This window comes from Bos javanicus, chromosome 6 (assembly GCF_032452875.1).
Source record: "Bos javanicus breed banteng chromosome 6, ARS-OSU_banteng_1.0, whole genome shotgun sequence".
NCBI lineage: Eukaryota > Metazoa > Chordata > Mammalia > Artiodactyla > Bovidae > Bos > Bos javanicus.
Window position 1 is genome coordinate 42,368,241 of NC_083873.1, and position 24,955 is coordinate 42,393,195.

Genomic DNA, 24,955 nt, shown 5'->3' on the forward strand with positions numbered 1-24,955 from the left:
AAGAGGCCTCAGATGCCCCTTTGGATACAGAACCTTTTACTGACTTCACGTGATCTTTTTCCCTGTCTTTTCGCCTGTCTCCCCCTCATCCCAGGGAGGAACAGGGAGGAAGACAAAGACAGAGCTCTTTCCTGGGGACCCACCAGCATGTAAGCTCTATCTACACTCCCTCTAACTCCCCAATTAGCCCACAGAGTATGTATCAAGGTAAGGAATAATTTTTCACACCTACTGAAACCTCTTTTCTACACTTGGACTAAGACTTCAGGAACTCACTGGTCAAAGAGTCTTTTTTTCTGTTCTGTTATCCATTCTCCTGAGGCAGAGCAATTAGGAAACAGGTAAGGAAAATATACATGGGTTAATCTATCAGAAAACACAGATCATGGCATCTGGTCCCATCACTTCATGGGAAATAGATGGGGAAACAGTGGAAACAGTGTCAGACTTTATCTTTTTGCGCTCCAAAATCACTGCAGATGGTGACTGCAGCCATGAAATTAAGACGCTTACTCCTTGGAAGAAAAGTTATGACCAACCTAGATAGCGTATTGAAAAGCTGAGACATTACTTTGCCAACAAAGGTCCGTTTAGTCAAGGCTATGGTTTTTCCAGTGGTCATGTATGGATGTGAGAGTTGGACTGTGAAGAAAGCTGAGCACCGAAGAATTGATGCTTTTGAACTGTGGTGTTGGAGAAGACTCCTGAGAGTCCCCTGGACTGCAAGGAGATCCAACCAGTCCATTCTGAAGGAGATCAATCCTGGGTGTTCTTTGGAAGGAATAATACTGAAGCTGAAACTCCAGTACTTTGGCCACCTCATGCAAAGAGTTGACTCACTGGAAAAGACTCTGATTCTGGGAGGGATTGGGGGCAGGAGGAAAAGGGGACGACAGAGGATGAGGTGGCTGGATGGCATCACTGACTCGATGGACATGAGTGAACTCCGGGAGATGGTGATGGACAGGGAGGCCTGGCATGCTGTGATTCATGGGGTCGCAAAGAGTTGGACACGACTGAGCAACTGAACTGAACTGAACTGAATCTATCAAAATACTACATCACTGCCACAGGCTGAATTGTGTACCCCCGGATTTTCTATGTTGAGGTCAAAACCCCCACTACCACAATGCTGTCCACACTTCTGATGTGCATGAACCACCAGAGCAATCCTGGTGCCAAAAGTAACTTATGTTTCTGAACACAAGAGACACCACAGCTCCCTGGAGTGCCCATTACCCTTCTCTTGGAAAGGGCAAACCTCACTGATCCTGCATCACTGAACACCTATATGCAGGGCCTGATACTGTGCTGCGTGTGACAGGGTATCTGTCAGCACGATGACTTTTATTACAAGGAATAGAAAACTAAACAGGATCATGCCACCTCTTACGACTCCAACAGTCCAGAGGGAGTCCTGCTTCAGGGAGGTCGTGCCAGCTCCCCTCCACTCACCCAAGGGGCCTACCCCACTCTCCTCTGTGCGTCAGCTCTGCCCAAGCCCGCAGCATGGTGGCTTCTGTACCAGAAGTCCAACCATCTTTCTGATGACAGGGAGCAAACTCCTCTCCCCAAAGCCCCAAGCAAATCTCAACTGGATTCAACTGTGTCAAATACCCATTACTGGACCAGTGACTGGACCAGAGAACCAGTGGATGGTTCTCTCAAGGAAAGGCCTGGACACGAGGTGCAGCTAGCATCCTCGGAAGCAAACGGACAATGTGGAACAAGACAGGAAGCCTCAAATGAAAACAGAAAAAAAAAAAAAAAAAATCTGAGAATTAAGCACTACTGTGTAAAGATCATTTTATAGGTGTGTATGTGTACACATGTGTGTATATACACGATTATATGTACACATGCACACATGAATGCACTGCTATATATACATGTAAATGCATATATTACATAGGTAAATGTAAACACATTGCTGTATGTGTAAATGAGTAGAGGGGAGCTGGAAGGCCCTAATATAACCTAATTTAAAGACATTTGATCTCAATGAAAGAAAAAGACGAAGAATTTTAGATGCTATGTGCTTAAATAACACATCTGAGATCAAAGCAATGAAGTCCTGTGGGAATGAGTTGTGGGAGAAGACACCAAAGGAAACGGTCAAGGAAAGGCCACAGAGGAGTGGAGAAAAAGAAGAAATGAGAGCTAAGAAAATGAGGAAGTCTGTTATCCAACAGAAACGGAGATGCTCACTGTGTGACCAGCTCCCTGCTGTATCTGAAACGTTATCTGAAGCGTATGAGTAATATGGGAATTGGAAACATGATCCTAGAGTAGCATTCAGCATACAAGCAAATTAAAGATCCACTGTGCAAAATTCACCAAGGCAAAAAATAAGTGACACTTGTCACACATCTGGTCAGAAGCAAAACTAGACCTAACTGTTAAGCAAAACAAAAGGATCCCATTCAAAGACGGCTGAATAAAATATTAAGTTTATACAAAAGTACTTCCCCTTGGATGAGGTTTTTTTTTCTTAATTTTTTTAATTCTACACACATTTCATGACAGAATTTCAAAACAGCACTGAGGCTTTAAAAGCCACACATCATCAAACCATGCTGCACAGCCTGTTTTGTAAGCACAGTTACCTCCACACTGATTTGTGCATGTACTGTCTGTGGCTGCTTTCTCCAGACAGTGGCATAACTGGGTCACAGTGACAGAGACCACACGGCCCACAAAGCCTAAATTATTTACTATCTGGCCCTTATCAAAAGCTCGCCCTCCTCTGCTTTAATGTATTGCTTTTTAAAATTCAATTCTGAAAAAAAAAAAAATTCTCATATGTTTCATAATGGGAAAACAAATTTTATTTTGAAAAGTTGATAGCTTAGTAACAGACTTACATTGGAAATGTATTAAACAAAATACCAATAAGAGATGATAATAAAAAAATACTCACAATCTTTCGAGGAGACTTAACCCAGAAAATGAGCCATTCTTCAGCTCGGATATTTTATTGTTACTCAGAATCCTAAAAATGACAAAAAAAAAAAAAAGGTAAGTTGCCTAATATATGTACATCATCAATATCAAATAAATTTAGCTTGTTAAGTTTAAACTATAGGAAGTCTAAGAAGTCACTTATTACCCAAAGAATTTTTGAGATGCCTGAAAAAAATTGGAGCTTCCTTCTCTTTGAGAAACAACCCAAAATAGCTAATTTGCACATCTTGTCACACCTTAAATTGTTCTTGTCACCCTAAACCAAGACATTTGAAATAAAAAGTCAACATAAAACAGCTCTAAGTTCAGTGTAAGAATAAAGAATGTCATATACATTTACAAAATTAATTTATATAAACTGAATATCTACTTAAAAACTGGAAACTTAATACAAAAAGAGCTCTACCAAGCACTGACTTGGAAGGAAATACAGGGCTTCCCTGGGGGCTCACTGGTAAATAATCGGCCTGCCAACGCAGGGGACACTCACTGGCTTGTTCCCTAATCCAGGAGAAGCCCACATGCCATAGAGCAACTGAGCCTATGAGCCACAACTACTGAGCCTACACGTGCTCCAGAGCTCGTGCTGCACAAGAGAAGCCACCGCAACGAGCAGCCCACACACCGCATCTGGAGCAGCCCCTGCTCACTAGATAATACTGAATATTATTTGCAACTTGCTAAGCTGCTAAGTCACTTCAGTCGTATCTGACTCTGTGCAACCCCATAGACGGCAGCCCACCAGGCTCCCTGGTCCCTGGGATTCTCCAAGCAAGAAACCCACTGGAGTGGGTTGCCATTTCCTTCTCCAATGCATGAAAGTGAAAAGTGAAAGTGAAGTCGCTCAGTTGTGTCTGACCCTCAGCAACCCCATGGACTGCAGCCTTCCAGGCTCCTCCGTCCATGGGATTTTCTAGGCAAGAGTACTGGAGTGGGGAGCACCACTGGAGTGGCCATTGCCTTCTCCATTTGCAACTTCAGTTCAGTTCAGTTCAGTCGACCCCATGAATCGCAGCACGCCAGGCCTCCCTGTCCATCACCAACTCCCGGAGTTCACTCAGACTCACGTCCATTGAGTCAGTGATGCCATCCAGCCATCTCATCCTCTGTCGTCCCCTTCTCCTCCTGCCCCCAATCCCTCCCAGCATCAGAGTCTTTTCCAATGAGTCAACTCTTTGCATGAGGTGGCCAAAGTACTGGAGTTTCAGCTTTAGCATCATTCCTTCCAAAGAAATCCCAGGGCTGATCTCCTTCACAATGGACTGGTTGGATCTCCTTGCAGTCCAAGGGACTCTCAAGAGTCTTCTCCAACACCACAGGTCAAAAGCATCAATTCTTCGGCACTCGGCCTTCTTCACAATCCAACTCTCACATCCATACATGACCACAGGAAAAACCATAGCCTTGACTAGACGAACCTTTGTTGGCAAAGTAATGTCTCTGCTTTTGAATATGCTATCTAGGTTGGTCATAACTTTCCTTCCAAGGAGTAAGCGTCTTTTAATTTCATGGCTGCAGTCACCATCTGCAGTGATTTTGGAGCCCAAAAAGATAAAGTCTGACACTGTTTCCCCATCTATTTGCCATGAAATGATGGGACCAGATGCCATGATCTTCATTTTCTGAACGTTGAGCTTTAAGTCAACTTTTGCACTCTCCTCTTTCACTTTCATCAAGAGGCTCTTTAGTTCCTCTTCACTTTCTGCCATAAGGGTGGTGTCATCTGCATATCTGAGGTTATTGATATTTCTCCTGGCAATCTTGATTCTAGCTTGTGTTTCTTCCAGTCCAGTGTTTCTCATGATGTACTCTGCATATAAGTTTGTGTGAAAATATTATACTTTTTGCACACATTCACAGGCAGAAACAGGTAGCTGTACTGCAATACTACAACTCATGGATTAGGATGATGTTCTTTAAAAAACTGGAAACAAAAAAATGATTTAAAAGAAGTCCTGGTCGAGCCACCACCGTGGCAGAACTTGCCTAAGACCAGACAATGCGCACACGGTCTTGCTTCCTCTCTAGGCTTTGTAACTATGCTCCTTTTGCATCTTGCATGCCAATAAGGAATTTCCACACAGAAGGGGGAAATGTTAAAGCTACCTTACTTGGGAGAGTGGAAATAACGAGATAAAATAAATGGAAAAAAAAAAAAAAAACAGCCTTAGAAGAGTTCAATTAATGGTCAAGACCATCCTAGGAAATGGTAGAGATGGAATAGGAACCCTGGTACACACTTCACTCCAAACCCCCTGTTCTTCAATACAGACCAATGCTGGTCAAGAGACACCCTTACTGGCATTTTAGGCAGAAAACTCTCCATCCCACAAGGTGCTGTACAACTTCAGGGGCAGACCCTTCACACTGGGTCCAGGCTGAGGGCTGCCCCCAGTCCAGAATGGGCAACACTGTACGTACAAATGTTAACAGAACACCCCTGGGTCATGGGGTTTCAGGCACTCATTTTCATTTTGTTTACTCTCATCTTTCTTTAGAACAAAAGAGTCCATTATGTGTATGAAAGCAAGCAAAAAGAAATAGCCATTTGACTGATGTTCTTTAGTTTGAAGTTAAAAAAAAAAAAAAAACCAGCTAATGCAGATTAACATTTCACAGCATTTTTGCGATAAAGTCAAGCTTATGTGTGCTTGAAGCCCAGCTCTATCATGTTCAATTACACTGGTCATGAGCAAGTCACTCCATTCTCTGTAACACAATTCCTCATTTATAAATGGGAAGAACAGTATCTACTGATACCTCATATAATTCTAGAAAGAAAGCAAGAAAACACCTAACATGCTCGATGAGTGTAATGTTGCAAATTCTATTTCCTTGGTTCTAAGACACACATCTTCCCTCATTTTAATGTTTCTGAGGTCAAAATGCATCCGGCAATCAAAGCATATCACTATGGAGTTATTTTTCTTCTCCTCCAACCTGTTACTAAAGCAAGGATAAGGCCTGAACCACTGGAACCAAGAAAAACATGGTGATCAACAACATGCCAATTAAAACATCATTTTATCTAATCAAAGCTGCAAAAGGACTTTAAGTAAAGTAGTAGGCATGAGCAAAAGCAAACACGGACTTGGACTTGGACAAGGCTGCAGAGGTCACTGTAACGGCATTTCTCCGGCAGTCCATACCCAAGAGCTGCCAACCTTGCCTTCCTAAACAGGCAGGGGTCCTAAGCTAAGAGGTCACCAAATCCAACAAGAAATATATTCAATGATCTAATTTAAGCATGATTTATACCAAAGAGTTCAGCTTTTGTAAAAGGGGGAGTTAAACAAATGATGGTATATCAAACAACAAAATTGTGCACATCCATTAAAAAATGATCCTTTTAAAAGAAACTTGATAAAAAGGAAAATGCTTATAATCAGTTAAAAAGCAAAGAACAAAACTGACACCATTGACTGGAATGAATATAATGCAGAGACAAAAAAGACTTGGAAGAAATAGATCACAATGATCACTATCTTGGTGATGAGGCTCCTACTTCTCTCTTGGTCTTTATAATCTTGCAGTATTTTGAAATATCTAGAATGATTCTCTTTGAAACAGACTTTGATGATAAACATAAGAATCTTAATTACCAAGTATAGCTTCAAATTGAGCTGATTTTGAGTATATCTTAAACATTGAAGTAGGGAATACTTTATTTCTGCTGAGATTAAAAGCTCACATTTCATTATTTACATTCAAAAAAGGTTTATGTAGTGACTGCAACTTAAAAGGCAGTAAAAGTAGTGCAAAGAACAATGTGGTTGCTATCTCAGGCTTTTGAGACCTCACCAGTAATACATGACTCAGTCTCTGACAAGCCACTTCACTTTTCTACATAGACTTCTGTTTCATCATTTTTAAGACAGAAGAGATTAGGCAAGAATGATCTCCATTCTTAAAAGAAGCACCTCCCAACTTATTTTTAATTTTTTATAATTATTCATGTTGTAATGAGCAAAGCTGAAGAAACTGATGGTGACTGAGAATTTACTAGCAATGAACCAAAAGTAAGGAAATAAAGGAAAACTACACAAAGCTACCAAGCTCACTGCCACCACTATGCTGTTTCAGAATGAAGAATGAAACCTACACACAGACATATCTTGGGAAAAACTGCCAGGATGCGGACTGAATTACACTCAGTGAGACTTGGTATTGCTTCAGCAAAAGGCCTGTCATTTGCTCAGTCATAAAGGCTTTAGTATGATAAATGACAGACTTTATTGACGAGAGTAAAAGGGAAGATATTTTATCACACTTAAAAAGTTATAACTGTAACCTTAAAAATATAGTTTACAACCTCATGTTAATATATTCAGTCTACATATTACTTGATGTGTTTAAGGATTTTTGCAAGAAAACAGGATCGGTATGAATAAATCTACTCTGCAGACAGTTTTTATACTCAATTTTGAGACAGAGGGACTGCGGAACTAGTAAGTGCATAATATCATGTATCATTATAAACCTAAAACCTATTCATAATATTTTTGCTGGAACCTTTGAAATTTCAAACTTTCTAGGAGGTAACTAAATGAAAAATGTAAACTTGACCAGAGTTACAAAGCTTATATATACTCATTTCTGTTCTATACTGATGACGTTACCACCACACGATCAACAGGCAACACTCAGGAATGCTTTTATGGGTTCCTGCCTCTGGAATTCAAACACAAGAAGAGTTAAATTATAAGATGTTTTAGGGTATTTTAATCTTAAGACTTCACAAGATAATTCTTTCTTTTTTTTCCTTTTAAGTAGACCAAGATGAAGGTGCTATGAGGTGTGTTTTCTGTTTGCTTATTTGACTAACTTCTTTTTGAAAAACTTATCAATGATGTGGTTAAATGTATGCTTCAGGGAAATTAAAAATTACTATAACTCTTAGATCTTAAATGGAACTTGAAAATGGTTGAACCTAAGAATGTAAAGTCCAGTAATGTTGAATATATGCTCTAAATCATCTGGTTCACTATTTTTGAAATGGCCAGGTTTGTGAACTAATTTGATGTCATGTTATTTGTAGTAATTTTCCATTAAATAACTAAAACAATAATGTAGATTTAGTAAAGTGAATATGTTGATTTATCAAATCTTTGTAACCATAATGTATAATAGAACAGCAGTAGTATAATTTTTGTTATACAGTAAAAGTAATCAGAGCAATAAATAAAAATGCCATTTTGATAAAAATATTTCTGGGACCAACATATAAAAAAAAAAAGAAGAGTTTGATGTCCGCTGCTACCATTTAACCCAGAAACAAGTTAGTTTGGTGTGTAATTTATGCCTGAAACATGGAAAAAAGGAATAAGACACAATGTAGACATGTGTTTTTTTTTAAATCAAAAGGTTATGGAGCAGAAAGAAATAAAAATTCAGCATTACAATTCCTCAGTTGCATGCTATTTCAACTCCAAGAATGGAATGCTATTCATAGCATCCACATTCTGTATGGCAGAAGACACAGAATCATTTTCCTTTTAAGAGGAACTGAAAATGTATTTCAAGAGCATTAAATATTCAGAGCAAACGTTAGCAATATATCTCTTAAAATCAATGTAATTTCCTGAAAGAAAAAAAAACATAGTCAAAAAAGATAAATAAGAAAAAAAAAAGATAAATAGGGTCATTAGAGTGGGTTGAATGGTGTTCCTCAAAACGTATGAAAGTGAAAGTGTTAGTCATTCAGTCATGTCTGTCTCTTTGTCACTCCACGGTCCGTAGTCCACCAGGCTTCTCTGTCCAGGGAATTCTCGAGGCAAGAATACTGGAGTGGGTTGCCCATTCCCTTCTCCAGGAGATCGTCCCAACCCAGGGATCAAATCCAGGTCTCCTGTATTGCAGGCAGACTCTACATACTGAGCCACCAGGGAAGACTCCAAAAGGTATACCAAGAACTTGTGAATGCTACCTTAATTAGAAATAAGGTATCTGCAATGAAGTTAAGGGTTTCAAGATAAAACCCATCCTGGATTAGGCTGGGCTCTAAACACAGTGATGGGTGTCCCAGAAGAGAAAGAAAAGAGGACTCAGAGGCACATGTGAAAACAAGGGCAACCTCAGAAAGAGGAAAAAGAGAAACTGGAAGATAGGCAGATATACCTAATATACAGGCATAATAATCAAAGATTTTCCAGATCTAAGGAAAAGTGTAAACAAAACTATGTTCTTAAACGTAGTATATTTATATTTTTAAAGCTTATTATTTTACTTTTAAAAATCCATCAGATCAGATCAGATCAGTCGCTCAGTCGTGTCCAACTCTTTGCGACCCCATGAATCGCAGCACGCCAGGCCTCCCTGTCCATCACCAACTCCCGGAGTTCACTCAGACTCATGTCCATCGAGTCAGTGATGCCATCCAGCCATCTCATCCTCTGTCGTCCCCTTCTCCTCCTGCCCCCAATCCCTCCCAGCATCAGAGTCTTTTCCAATGAGTCAACTCTTTGCATGAGGTGGCCAAAGTACTGGAGTTTCAGCTTTAGCATCATTCCTTCCAAAGAAATCCCAGGGCTGATCTCCTTCACAATGGACTGGTTGGATCTCCTTGCAGTCCAAGGGACTCTCAAGAGTCTTCTCCAACACCACAGGTCAAAAGCATCAATTCTTCGGCGCTCGGCCTTCTTCACAGTCCAACTCTCACATCCATACATGACCACAGGAAAAACCATAGCCTTGACCAGACGAACCTTTGTTGGCAAAGTCTCTGCTTTTGAATATGCTATCTAGGTTGGTCATAACTTTCCTTCCAAGGAGTAAGCGTCTTTTAATTTCATGGCTGCAGTCACCATCTGCAGTGATTTTGGAGCCCAGAAAAATAAAGTCTGACACTGTTTCCACTGTTTGCCCATCTATTTCCCATGAAGTGATGGGACCGGATGCCATGATCTTCGTTTTCTGAATGTTGAGCTTTAAGCCAACTTTTTCACTCTCCACTTTCACTTTCATCAAGAGGCTTTTGAGTTCCTCTTCACTTTCTGCCATAAGGGTGGTATCATCTGCATATCTGAGGTTATTGATATTTCTCCCAGCAATCTTGATTCCAGCTTGTGTTTCTTCCAGTCCAGCGTTTCTCATGATGTACTCTGCATAGAAGTTAAATAAACAGGGTGACAATATACAGCCTTGACGAACTCCTTTTCCTATTTGGAACCAGTCTGTTGTTCCATGTCCAGTTCTAACTGTTAAAAAATACATAATATTTACAACCACTATCAAAGACAAAGGACTAATTTCCCAAATGTATAAAGAGCTCTTTAAAAAAAAAAATCCCCAATAGAAAATCTAGCAAAAGCTAGATAGTTCATTGAAAATAAACACTAGTGGATCACAACCACATGAAGGGATATACAGCCTTAATTACAAAAGAAACGCAACTTAGTAAAAGAGGATGCCATAAATCACTTATCAGAATGGGGAAAAATGTGGTATCACATTTGGACTCAGACGGGAATAGCCACTCACATTTAGCAATAAATTAGTACGATCACTATAGAGGGCAAAAACACAAATGCATATATAATATGTGATCCATTAATTCCCCTTCTGGAAATTTACCCAAAAGACATACTTTGTTGCTGTTGTTTAGTCCAGTAAGTCATGACTGACACTTTTGAGACTGTAGCCTACCCGCCAGGCACCTCTGTCCATGGGATTTCCCAAGCAAGAATACTAAAGTGGATTGCCATTTCCTTCTCCAAAAGACATACTTGCACATGTACAAAATATAGTACATGTTAAATATAATTATATATTTAGATAACAAAATTATGCATTGCTCTATTGTTTATAAAAGCTAATTACTGAATATTTAAGTTGGCCCCAGGAATATGGAATTGGTTTAAGTCCTCCATTAAATGGATACCATGCAGAATGGGGGATGGGGGCGCAGAGGTGGTGGCGAGGAAGCTTTTAGCTATTCATACAGATCAGACACACTGAAGACCGAGGGCATATATTTACATATTAAACGGTCCCATCCCTTGAGACTTTTGATTTGCTAAAATAATAATACAAATTGATTTTCTACTAGATTTATCATGTAGAAGAGCACCTGTTATTGCTACATCTTTATCAAGTGCAAGAAAAATAGACAATATGGCCAGGCTATGCTTCTGAATCACTAACTTACACAGTGGGCACACTGCCTAAACCTTTAGGGCCACCTGTGATAAGCTAAAACCAGAAATGTTAACTCCTCAGAAGTGATGTTCAGTACTTTGCTTCATTTATCCCATTAATGAAAACTGGTTATTTCCCATGTTCTCTTGGGGCAGCCAAATACAACCCGCCACCTGTTTTCTTGACAACCCATGGGCTCTAAGAATGGTTTTTTATGTTTTTTAATGGCTGAAAGAAAACCAAAATAATACTTTATGATACATGAAAAAAATCTATGAAATCCAAATTTCAGTGTTCTTAAAGTTTTATTGCAACACGACGATGCTCATTTGTTCACATATTGTCTATGGCAGCTTTGATGCTGACAGCAGACTTGAGGAGTACTGAAGGAGACTGGCCAGGAAAGTCTAAAATATTTACTGTCTGGCCCGTTACAGAAAAAGTTTGCCAACTCTTGTCTTAGTGTACTCTGTCTCAGCTTATTCTCTGTTTCCAGGCAAATGAAAATCAAATGCTAATTTCTAAATTAATTCTTCCTACCAAGTAAGAATAAGAGTATCTACTGCATTTCAAAAGTCTCCATTGATTTGAATAATCTTTATTTTAAAATCACATTTAATTCTGCAAGGCATCAGCAATTACACACATTTTGCCCCACATGTTATCTGTTCATCAGTGCATCCTTCTGTTAACTGGATGCATTCATTCATTCCTGCAGAAAGAATTCTGGGTGGTATGTTCTGTCTCTGTGGGTCAAAAAATGTTTTGTCCTCGCTCTGTCACATCACCTTGTTTTAACAGCACTTCTCACCATCTGAAATTACTCTGCTCAGATATTGGTCTATTTACATGTCTCCTATGACAAGGTAAAATCCATAAAGCATAGGGGATCTTTTTCAACATGACTGTCACCACATCCCCACAAAAAAAGATCATGATGGTGAACACTGGAGAGAGTCTATCTTGCAGCCATTCTTTTCCATATGGATACACACTCATTTACTCCTCACAAGAACACTATGAAACAGGCACTATTGTTTTTTCAAAGACAGTAACAACAGAAAATTTGCAAGCTGGGCAACTTGCGCAGATTCATATTCAGACCAAGTAGCAGAGTGAAGAGTCAAACAGTGCCTGATACACGAGAGACTCACAGGGCTAAGGGAGGTGCAGTACTAAGATCTCCCTTCCGGACAGACCCTGTTCAGAAGAGCAGGCAACTGACCACTTCCAGCTGCGACTGTCCAGAAGATCTGCCTCAGTTCCAAGCAGAGGCCACCCACTTTGCAAGCAATGCCAGTCCAGGACTGAGCTCCACAGTGATAAGCAGGTTCTCCATCCCTGGTCGGTACAGACTCCACAGTGGTCCTGCTCTGCACCAGAGCTTCCTGCCGGGTGGCCAAAACCCTCTCATAGCTGCAGGTAGTCTGCACCACCCAATCATCCTTCCTTCCCTCTCCTTTCACAGGTGCTAGACTTGCATCCCAATCCAGAGGCTTTCCATAACTTCTGCTTCATCTCCTTCTTCCCCTACCCCCCGAGATAGTTTCCAGAGTTATTCTTCTAACCCCACTCCGGCATGTGCTTTCCAGAGGATCCAACTGATAAGACACCTACAATTTCTGTCCGGTAAATGAGTGAAATAAAATTATGGCTGGGTTTAAAGTTCTATGTTCAAAGATCCCTCTATAAGGGATTAATGATACAACATCTACAATATCCAAGCACCCAGTCATACAGATGAGACATAAATTTCAGTCCCATGCTCATTCCTTCTTCTCTGAGACCTACTGAAAAAAGTTTGGAGGGGACGGGGGCAGGAATAAAAAACAATCTACCAGAATACGCCTAGATTTCTTCTTCTATGTGCATGTGTGTTCAGTGGTGTCTGACTCTGCAACCCAATGCAGACTCGTCTGCTCATGGGATTTCCCAGGCAAAAATACTGGAGTGGGTTACCATGCCCTCCTCTAGGGGAACTTGCCAACACACAGATTGAAACCACATCTCCTGCGTGTCAGGCGGATTCTTCACCACTGAGCCACCTGGGAAGCCCCTTCCTCTTTTAATATTGCAGTAAAAGTTGTCTTAATATACTTTACCCCACATTTTAACCCTTCTAAAATTAGGAGCATCTTAAAATAGAGATTAAAAAAAAATGTCCAGCTGCTAGAAAAAGGAATAAGTTATCAGTAGCTGTTCTTACTGGCAAATACACAAACTGTGGCTGAATGTGAAGTCTGAATCCTTAATGATGGCTTAATGTTGATACATTAAGGTTTCACCATGATACAGCACTGAAATAAAAAGTCATGTAATGGGAGACTGCATATTATATGACAGTCAGCATAATTAAAGGCAGCAGAAATGTTAAATCTCCCAGAATTTAACATTTAGGAGAGGCTGGTGGGATTCATTCATGTGTCATGGAGAACTATCATTCAAGCAGCTCCCATCTCTCATAAGCTGCAGTGAATTTATAAGGGAAGCAGTTAAACTTCAATGAAGCATGATTCAATGGAGGTGGAGGAAGTTTGTTAAATTAACCAAATAAAAAGTACAAATAAAACCCTAATATTCCTTACAAACAGCCAAATTATACTGCCAAGGCTAAAGATGCAAAAGAAAAAGTCAAGATCACTTTTATAAAAAGCTCAGTAGTTTACAATACATGCACCATGCTGTCCAATATCTTAAAATACATTTATCATTTATACACAGAAAAGAAAAGGGGACTGGTAAAGGGGTAAAATGTTATTCATAGTCAAAACTGGCAAATCTGGGTATAAAATGAGGGTTCTGCCCATTATTACTTTCAACTTTCACGTTTGAAATTATTTTCAGAGGACAGTATAAAAAGTTTTGTATTAAGATGACACTATGCATGACAAGAATGGTCAAGTGCTTCAGAAGATTTCTAAATGAGATGGCTGGGTGTCCACTTCAGTACTGAAGAAGTGGTATTTCATGGTGTGGGAAAAAAACACCGACATTTTTAGAGAAATTAGCTCCCTTAGAAAAAAGCTGTTTGGAAACAGGCATCTGACTGTTGATGGCATCTTAGCAGCAAATATTGGCTGCTTTTTTCTTCTCCATCTGTTCCTCAAGTTGGTTGGATACAGGCTCTCGTAGACCCATCCTTCACATCTCTCAATTCTTCTTCATAGTTCTTAAACCTTCTGCCTTGAATTTTAGAAGAAATCCTCGGCTCAGTTTTCCCGACCACTAATTTTCTCAGTCTGATGCAGTTCCTATTTTAATCTCGAGCCCATGTGCTGCCCCAGCCGCCACAGTCTAACATTACAACCTCACGGTTAATGTCTCCAATTGCCTCCTTTTCTCTGTAACTCCTTTCCCTCAACAGCTGTTGCTTTCTGGATTTGTCCTTCTCTTGGATCTGAGACTAGGAATTAAAAGTTTCCTGTATTAACTTCTTGATCATCCTGCTGATTTCCTCTCGCATGCCTGATGACCCACGGTTGCTTGCTCATCTTTACAAATGGGGGTCTGGATCAATGCAGATTCCCCGCTGCAGGTGGTTTCTTGAGCGCATATGAAAACAATGGGGAATAAGCAGGAAAGGGAGTTGAGCAAAAAGCATTCATCTCAAGGCACAAAGTCTAATAACCCTTGGAAGGTAGGGACACAAACCTGGGGTCCTCAGTGACAAAAACTTCAACTTCTGGCTACAGTAAGCTACCGGTATTCTGCCTGGACAAATCTCCCAGCTTACTAAGAACTCCGCTGAAGGGCTTTGCTGCAGAGGCGAACCCTACCACCAAGCCTGCTGAGTCAAACTCAATGAGAGCTGGTTCCAAGCTATTCATCCCTGCCCATCACTCTCCTCACCACTTCTGCTGCCACTCCCTGGAGTTTCAATTCTTGGGAATCTTCCAGGATCCTGTGAAGAAAAATTCATTTGCGCAGTTACTCCCTCTTCTGTCTCTATTGGGTTGTAAGTTCCCGCGCCGTGCAGTTTCACCATCAGTCTGATCCCATCTGTTTTATTTATTCCACTGCATCCTCAGTGCGCCTGGAGCACTGCAGCACCTTTCTCAGTTTTCAGCCCCATTAGTTATGGGTCTGTTCATATTTTCATGTTTCTGCTGTCATTTTCAACAGAATTTTGGAAGGAAAGAAGAAAAAGTAAACAAGTGTGGTTCAATGTATATCCACTGAGGGGGTTGTAAAAGAGTCATTTCCTAAGAGTGGAGGGCTCCCTTCCTCTCCTGCATCCTCTCTCGATGCTACATGACTGGGGTCAGACTTCCTGTCTGGCCCATCCCAGCCCCGCACACAGGGAGGCTAGCCTTTCCCTTTACGTTGCCAAAACCCATAGAAAAATCTCAACCACCTTTCACCTGGAAGAAAGATGACGTTTAATCACAAGGGGACCCGCTTAAAACAATGCCTCATACGTCCACCAAAGGTAAAGCTCCAGGTGCCCTGTAAAACAATCAGGTGTCGCTGAGTAAACCCATTCATGAGTGCCACAGGCATCTGGTTCAGCATCCAACCCCCAAAGGCTAAACAAGGGTGGGGAGTCATATGGGGGGAAGGGGGTGCGAGACGGAAGTTGTAATTCTGTTCCCTCACCTGGCCACTATTAAAAGACAAAGCTCAACTGAACAACTTTAAAAGCTCTTACTGGCTTTATTCGGGCTTCTCTGGCGGCTCAGACGGTGAAGAATCTGCCTGCAGTGCAGGTGCTGTGCTTAGTCACTCTGTCCTGTAAAACTCTTTGTGACCCCATGGACTGTAGCCTGTCAATCTTCTCTGTCCATGGGGATTCTCCAGGCAAAAATACTGGAGTGGGTTGCCATGCCCTCTTCCAAGAGATCCTCCTGACCCAGGAATCAAACCGGGGTCTCTTGCGTTGCAGGTGGATTCTTTACCAGTTGAGCTACAAGGCAAGCCCCTGCAGTGCAGGAGACCAAGATTCGACTCCCTGACCAGGGATCAAACTTGCGCCCTCTGCAATGGAAGCATGAATTCTTAACCACTGGACTGGCAGGGAAGTCCCTGAGTAATATTTAAAAATTAGACAGCAAGTCAAAGATATCACCAGCTAACATATTATTGTAAGGTCACCATATAATTTATCACCAGACACTTGATGCTTACATTCACATTAATAATTACAGCAAGACAACAGGTGTTAACCTGGGCATATGGTTATCCTTAATACTCAAATGGTTCATTAAATAATCTTTCAAGTTTCCAGGCATTTCTATCAAAAATCTGACATTTTAAGGCCTGCTTTTTCTTATAATTATTTCAGAATTTTTATTCAGTAGTTTTATAAATAAAAGAGCTGATCTGGTGGTTCAGATGGTAAAGAATCTGCCTGCAAAGCAGGAGACCTGAGTTTGACCACTGGGTCAGCAAGATCCCCTGGGGAAGGGAATTCTACCCACTCCAGTATTTTTGCCTGGAGAATTCCATGGATGGAGGAGGCTGGCAGGTTACAGTTCAGGGGGCTGCCACGAGCAGACTGAGCAACTTAACACTTCCACTTTTTTTCCACTTTATTCAGTAGTTTTATAAATAGGAAGGAAATCTATATTTCTGTTTTTGCATTAAGCAGTAAATTCGCATGTAATCAAATGCAGCTGCTACTGCTGCTAAGTCACTTCAGTCGTGTCTGACTCTGTGCGACCCCATAGATGGCAGCCCATCAGGCTCGCCCGTCCCTGGGATTCTCCAGGCAAGAACACTGGAGTGGGTTGCCATTTTCTTCTCCAATGCATGAAGGTGAAAAGTGAAAGTGAAGTCGCTCAGTTGTGCCCTACTCTTAGCGACCCCATGGACTGCAGCCTACCAGGCTCCTCCGTCCATGGGATTTTCCCCACCCCACTGGAGGGGGGTGCCATTGCCTTCTCCAGTAATCAAACAGCATTTGGTTAATTAAGAAAAACTAAAGGGGTTTTTTGTTTTTTTTTTTTAATGCCATACTACTGATGAGCTATGGACGGAGGTTCATGACATTGTACACGAGACAGGGATCAAGACCATCCCCAAGAAAAAGAAATGCAAAAAAGCAAAATGGCTCTCTGAGGAGGCCTTACAAATAGCTGTGAAAAGAAGAGAAGCCAAAAGCAAAGGAGAAAAGGAAAGATATACCCATTTGAATGCAAAATTCCAAAGAATAGCAAGGAGAGATAAGAAAGCCTTCCTCAGTGACCAGTGCAAAGAAATAGAGGAAAACAATAGAATGGGAAAGAACAGAGATCTCTTCAAGAAAATTAGAGATACCAAGGGAACATTTCATGCAAAGATGAGCTCAATAAAGGACAGAAATGTTATGGACCTAACAGAAGCAATAGATATTAAGAAAAGGTGACAAGAATACACAGAAAAACTGTACAAAAGAGATCTTCATGACCCAGATAATCACAATGGTGTGATCACTCACCTAGAGGCAGACATTCTGGAATGTGAAGTCAAGTGGGCCTTAGGAAGCATCACTACAAACAAAGCTAGTGGAGGAGAATTCCACCTGAGCTATTTCAAATCCTGAAAGATGATGCTGTGAAAGTGCTGTGCTCAATATGCCAGCAAATATGGAAAACTCTGAAGTGGCCACAAGGACTGGAAAAGGTCAGTTTTCATTCCAATCCCAAAGAAAGGCAATGCCAAGAATGCTCGAACTACTGCACAATTGCACTCATCTCACATGCTAGTAAAGTAATGCTCAAATTTCTCCAAGCCAGGCTTCAACAATATGTGAACCGTGAACTTCCAGATGTTCAAGAGGAACCAGAGATCAAATTGCCAACATCTGCTGGATTATCGAAAAAGCAAGAGAGTTCCAGAAAAACATCTATTTCTGCTTTATTGACTGTGCCAAAGCCTTTGACTGCATGTATCACAATAAACTGGGGAAAATTCTGAAAGAGATGGGAATACCAGACCACCTGACCTGCCTCTTGAGAAATCTGTATGCAGGTCAGGAAGCAATAGTTAGAACTGAACATGGAACAACAGACTGGTTCCAAATAGGAAAAGGAGTATGTCAAGGCTATATATGTCATCCTGCTTATTTAACTTATATGCAGAGTACATCATGAGAAACGCTGGGCTAGATGAAGCACAAGCTGGAATCAAGACTGCAAGGAGAAATGTCAATAACCGCAGATATGCAGATGACACAATCCTTAAGGCAGAAAGCAAAGAACTAAAAAGCCTCTGGATGAACGTGAAAGAGACTGAAAAAGTTGGCTTAAAGCTCAACATTCAGAAGACTAAGATCATGGCATCTGGTCCCATCACTTCATGGCAAATAGATGGGGAAACAGTGGAAAGAGTGAGAGACTTTTTATTTTGGGGGGGGGGGGTCTCCAAAATCACTGCAGATGGTGACTGCAGCCATGAAATTAAAAGACACTTACTCCTTGGAAGGAAAGTTATGACCAACCTAGACAGCATATTGAAAAGCAGAGACATTACTTTGCCAACACAGGTCAGTCTAGTCAAAGCTATGTTCTTTCCAGTAGTCATGTATGGATGTGAGAGTTGGACTATAAAAGAAAGCTGAGTGCCAAAGAATTGATGCTTTTGAACTGTGGTGTTGCAGAAGACTCTTGAGAGTCCCTTGGACTGCAAGGAGATCCAACCAGTCCATCCTAAAGGAAATCAGTCCTGAACATTCATTGGAAGGACTGATGTTGAAGCTGCTGCTGCTACTGCTAAGTCACTTCAGTCGTGTCCAACTCTGTGCGACCCCATAGACGGCAACCCACTAGGCTCCTCTGTCCCTGGGATTCTCCAGGCAAGAATACTGGAGTGTGTTGCCATTTCCTTCTCCAATGCATGAAAGTGAAAAGTGAAAGTGAAGTCGCTCAGTCGTGCCCAACTCTTAGCAATCCCATGGACTGCAGCCTACCAGGCTTCTCCGTCCATGGGATTTTCCAGGCAAGAGTACTGGAGTGGCTTGCCACTGCCTTCTCTGATGTTGAAGCTGAAACTCCAATACTCTGGCCACCTGATGCAAAGAACTGACTCATTTGAAAAGACCCTGATGCTGGTAAAGATTGAAGGTGTGAGGAGAAGGGAAAGAGAGAGGATGAGATGATTGGATGGCATCACCGACTCAATGGACATGAGTTTGAATAAACTCCAGGAGTTGGTGATGGACAGGGAGGCCTGGCATGCTGCAGTCCATGGGGTCACAAAGAGTCAGACACGACTGAGTGACTGAACTGAACTGATTGTTTCCAAAATGCCTAAAAATGAAAAACTGCTTATTAAATAACACTTCCATTTTATTTAGGAACACATTAGCTCAATGAGAAAAGAAAGCCTATTTTTCAAGGTGTCTTTAACATCATAAAGAACACTGGGCACTTAATATTTATGAATACAATAAAAGCATGCTTATTTGGCATTTTAATCAAATAGAGGGCTTTCTCCTGGGAACAGAATGAGTTTCTTCTAGGATTTTGAGCCTGATTTTTAAGCTGAAATTCACAATGAACCTACTACGCATTAATTGAGTGTATTTGCGCATCTATTGTGTGCTGGGAGTTACATTAAAGGACACAATAATTGGTCTCAAGGGCTAATACAATACATGAATCTTGGTATAAAGTGCTACAAGAGGACTGTATGATTCAAAGAAAATACAGAGTTTAAATGTTGCAGAAATGCAAATGAATAAGGGAAACATTTCTGAACTTTGTTGTTAAATGAGGAAGAATTCCAAGTGCAGACAGGAAGGGGAAAATCCTTTTAAACAGAGATAAACTCTCTGTATTATTTTCTTTTGCTGCATAACGAATTACCACAAACTTAATGCTTTAAATCAATACCTATTACTTAGCACATAGCTCTGCAGGTCAGAAGCCCAGCCCAGAGTATGTGGGTTTTCTGCTCAGGGTGGGAAGTGGCTGCACAGCACCTGGGTACCAATAGAGGGGATGCTCCTAAGTTAATGAATGGAGTGGAGGGAAGGAAGGAAATGAGTGCACATATCACCTGTGAAATATTCTTGCTAGAGTCATGCTTCAATCTGAACAGGAAAAAAAAAAGTGATACCTTGTAATTTCCACTTCCCATTGTGAATTTGTGTTCCCTTCCTGTGAAGGTGTGCAAACGTCTTTTGATCATTATAACACACTGGTTGTTAAGTGTGAACTCTCAAATTAGACTGCCTCAGCTCACAGCCTGGCTCCACCTCTTACTGCCCGGGTGACCTAGGGAAAATTAATGAGCTATGCCTCCGTTGCTCAGGCACAGAAGAGGGATCATAATAATAATGACCTCATGAGGGAATTATGAGAATCAACTAATACAACACAACCCTTAAAAACACTTACGACAGGATCTGGCACACTCAACAAACATTACTGATTATTACTGGCCCATATTTCGAATGGATTATCTGTGTCTTCTCACTAATTACGATCTTCCAAAAATTCTTAGGCAGCTGGCCCAAATGCTGGGTGCCAGTCTCTGTTAGAAGATACTTAGAGTTCGGAAACTATTACCAAGGAGTGAAATCATTACTTCTGACAAGCTAAGTGCTCACTGCTAAGCAAAGAATTGTCTAATTCTTTCAGTAAGTAATCTCCTGGGACTTCCCTGGAAGTTCAATGGTTAAGAATCTGCACTTTCACTACAGGGGGCATGGGTTTGATCCCTGGGGCAGGGGGTGTCCCTTGTGGCTCAGATGGTAAAGAATACGCCAGCAATGCAGGAGACCTGCGTACAATCCCTTGGTTGGAAGATCCCAGGTGAAGGGAATATCCACCCACTCCAGTATTCTTGCCTGGAAAATCCCCATGGACAGAGGAGCCTGGCAGGCTACCATCCATGGTGTCGCAAAGAACTGGATACCACCAAGCAACTAAGACTTTCATACTTTGGGGAACAAAGATCCCACATGCCTCAAAAAAAAAAAAAAAAGAAATCTCCTGAGACTTTTGTAAAATTCAGAGACACTCTTTCCATGTAGCTGTTGAAACTGTTATCAAACAGGAAAGAACCTGGGTATGTACAAAAACCCATATGATTCCAAGATTATAAAACCAAACAATCCAGTAATTAACAGAGTTTTGGGGTTCCAGGGCCATTGGCAAATAAGGGCATGTGTGCCACCACCTCCCCATCCTGTGCCAGAGCAGACATCTGAACTGGCACTTTCCTGATAAGCTCAGGCCACACTCCTAATGGCTGCTCCCAATTCACAGATGTTGTCATTCAAGGAATCTATTTACCATAGTGGTTCTACAACAGAAACTCTATCACAGCAATTATGACCTCAATGTACTTTTTATAACTGGTGGAGGCATCGTGACCAGGCACTGACCTGCCCACTGAAGGTGAACTGTGTATAGAGAGTCAACAGGGAAGTGCTGTGAAGTAGAATCAGTCAGAACACTGGCATCAGAGGATGCATAACAAACGTGTGGCAATTGGGCAAAGCAGTAAGGGGGTGGGGGGCACGCCGGCAAGAAAAACAATCACGTGATATAAAATCTGCAGCATATCCATACAGTCTGGAAATAAAGGGGAAAATATCCATGTGTCTGTGTATGCATAAAGTCAAAAAAAGCTCATTTTCACGTTGCTTTAACAAAGTATGCTTCTGAACTTTATGGACACTTTGTACATTCCTGTGATACTCGGGAACTCAGATAAGCAGACTGGTAGACTACCTGGGCTGGGACTTAATAATCTATATTTATTTAACAGAGGAAAAGAATGATGATCTGCAAAGAGATAGCCAGAGTTCAGTGGATTCAGATCTAACTGAGGGACAAAACAAAACCAGCTAACAGGATGAAAGCACAAAGTTCCATGTTGGTTTAGCCCTAGGGAACAAGGGCAGGTCTCAGCCCGCAACTGATGGGCAATCAGCCTAAGAGTGGTGAGAAAAGGCATGCGGCCAGATACTAAGGACTGCACAGCCCCAACATCTGCCAAGAAAACAGCCCTGCTATTATAATGCAACAAACCCCTTCTAATACACAATTTGAGCTTCATCAAATATGCATATGAACTCTGAGGATTTTTAAAAATATGTCAGTAATCTTGAATTTCAGCAGTTAAAGAGACTTAAAGATAACCTAGTTCAAAATCTTATTTTACTCTTCAGGAAAGCGATAGCCAGAAAAATTATGATGTGTAAAGGGTCACATTCTACTCAGTGCCCCTGAACACTTTGAGTCTTGTTGCTAATTCCTCTGTATCCTGCTTTCTGGGCATTTTTGTCAAACATGGAATAGGCACGCCAGCTCCCTGCTTACTCAGGCACAACTCTGACAGGTAGATGTGAGTGCTCCCTGAGAAGACTGTGTGTGATGGATTCATGTCCCATGGAGACCTATCAAACATGCAACTACCCCCTATGATGTCATTATTGCTTTCATCTTAACAGAGCAGTAACGCCTGAGGTAGGTCATTTATGACTCGAAGATATCACTCTAGGATAAAATATTTGATCTCAGGAACACAGGTAAGAGGACTAAGTATGACGCTCTGATCGTTCCCATAACCACTAGCTGATAGCAAAACAAGACACTACGTTTGCCCTTGATTTACTAGGACACAGTAAGTACTGAAGGAGAAGTCTCAATTATTCCATTTTCCCATGTCAGCCAACTCTAAAGAAATGGTTCAGGTAAAGAAGTTCCCCATCTCTTTTGTTCTGCAAAGGCTTACCCTCAACCCCTACTGCCATCATGAGCATTTAGCTTCTCAGTGACTTTTATGAACAGAACAATAGTGAGAATTACAAGCTTAAAGGCCACATTCCAGGGCCAGAGCGTACACAGCATGTAACCTGAGAGGATCAATTTACCTGTCCACGCTCAGATGGCACAACTGAAAAATGGGGACAATGCCAAGCTTATGAAGTTATTTTAACAACTAAGATGTGTATGTGGAGCATGTGGCACTGTACCCAGCACATGATAAATATCGCAATTAGAACCTGAGTTACTAGGACACGGTAAGTATTTAAAGTCTCAGTTATTCTATTTCCCCATCAGTCAGCCAGCTCTAAAGAAATCATGGAGTGCTGCAGTCCATGGGGTCTCAAAGAGTTGGACATGACTGAGCAACTCAACTGAACTGAACTCAAAATCAGTTAAGGGCACTTATACCCAACTGAGCCTTGAAAAACATGGCGGTTAGGGCACCAACCCTCCACTCAGTGGAAAATCCAACTTAGAGTCAGCTCCCAGTATACATGGTTCCTCCACATCTATGAATTCAACCCACCTCAGATCATGTCGTTCTATTGTTGTTGTTCAGTCACTCAGTTGTATCCAACGCTCTGCAACCCATGGGCCGCAGCACACCAGGCTTCCCTGTTCTTCAGTATTTCCTGGGGTTTGCTAAAACTCATGTCCATTGGGTCCGTGATGCCATCCAACCATCTCATCCTCTGTCACCCATTCTCATGCCCTCAATCTTTCCAAGCACCAGGGTCTTTTCCAATGAGCTGGCTCTGTGCATCAGGTGGTCAAAGTATTGGAGCTTCAGCATCAGTCCTTCCAATGAATATTCAAGGTTGATTTCCTTTAGGATTGATCAGTTCAATTTCCTTCCTGTCCAAGGGACTCCCAAGAGTCTTCTCCAGCACTACAATTCGAAAGCATCAATTCTTTGGAGCTCAGCCTTCTTTATGGTCCAATTCTCACATCCATACATGACTACTGGAAAAACCATACCTTTGACTAGATGAAACTTCATTGGCAAAGTGATGTCTCTGCTTTCTAATACGCTGTCTAGGTTTGTCATAGCTTTTCTCCCAAGGAGCAAGCGTCTTTTAATTTCATGGCTGTAGTCACTGTCCACAAGTGGTTTTGGAGCCCAGAAAAATAAAATGTCACTGCTTCCACTTTTTCCCCATCTATCTGCCATGAAGTGATGGGACCAGATGGCATGATTTTAGTTTTTTGAATGCTGAATGCTATGTTGTACTATAGTACTTACTGAAAAACTTCCACTCATAAATGTAACCACGAAGTTCAAATTTTTGTTGTTCAAGGGTCAACTATGTAAAGTTCTGGAGGCCAAGGAGTTCTACAGAGTTCTACACCTTAGTTGTGCTATTCATGGTAGTTTAAGGCAATTATCAAGCTGGTTTTGGGAGAAAGTTGAACCAGCATTAAAACAAAAGTTTTTAACCACCTAAATTAGCTAACTCAATCATGGATTCTTTACAGTTACATCAGAAGTAGAAACAGCAGGTTTAACAGAAAGCTAAGAGGTTTTCTGAAATCCTATTTTTCCTAAAACAAGAAGGTTCTTCACATTGGCTTTACTATCAACCTCCCAACAGAAAAATAAACAGCTTCTTTCCATTTATAAGCTGTCACCATCTACTCTAAGATGGTGTAAGACTTAGTGAAAGTTAAGACTTAGTGTAGGAGGTCTCCAAAATCCCCCCTCATCTGTGCTCCATGCGGTGAAAACAAAACATCTGCAATTTTTAAAGTTCTATAAAACACTAAAAGGAAAAACAATGGAAACACTAACAAAGCTTATAAAGGGAAAGTCTGACAAAGTCCTTACATCATGGCCCCAGTCTGTGGTTGCTAAGCTGTTCTAGTTAAGCTGATGGACAAGTTTTTCAACTTTATCCCTGGGGGAAGAACTCCAAGACAGTTCCCTTCCCGACCCTAGTAAGGATCCCTGAAAAAAATCAAGCCAAGGCAGACAGTTAACTAGGTTTCTCTAAGTAGGCAATAATCTCAAGTAGACAATCTCTGTTTATGGTGGTTCAGGGTGGACAATACGCATTCCGTAGGGCTTTGCCTTCAAAAAAAACACCATCCCCTAAGGAGGTACTGCTGCCTGTGGTCATCTTGGCAGGAAACCATACAGCCAAGCTAGCCACTTCCTC

At 41.3% G+C, this 24,955-nt stretch overlaps 1 protein-coding gene across 4 annotated transcripts in view; it reads right to left on the reverse strand.

Moving 5' to 3' along the window:
- Window positions 1-24,955, reverse strand: part of ADGRA3 (adhesion G protein-coupled receptor A3) — a 132,656-nt gene that overhangs the window by 92,245 nt on the left and 15,456 nt on the right. For all 4 annotated transcript variants that reach the window (XM_061419785.1, XM_061419784.1, XM_061419787.1 and 1 more), the window contains exon 2: window positions 2,921-2,992. In XM_061419785.1, coding sequence (XP_061275769.1) covers window positions 2,921-2,992 — 72 coding nt within the window. The remainder of the gene's footprint in view (window positions 1-2,920; window positions 2,993-24,955) is intronic.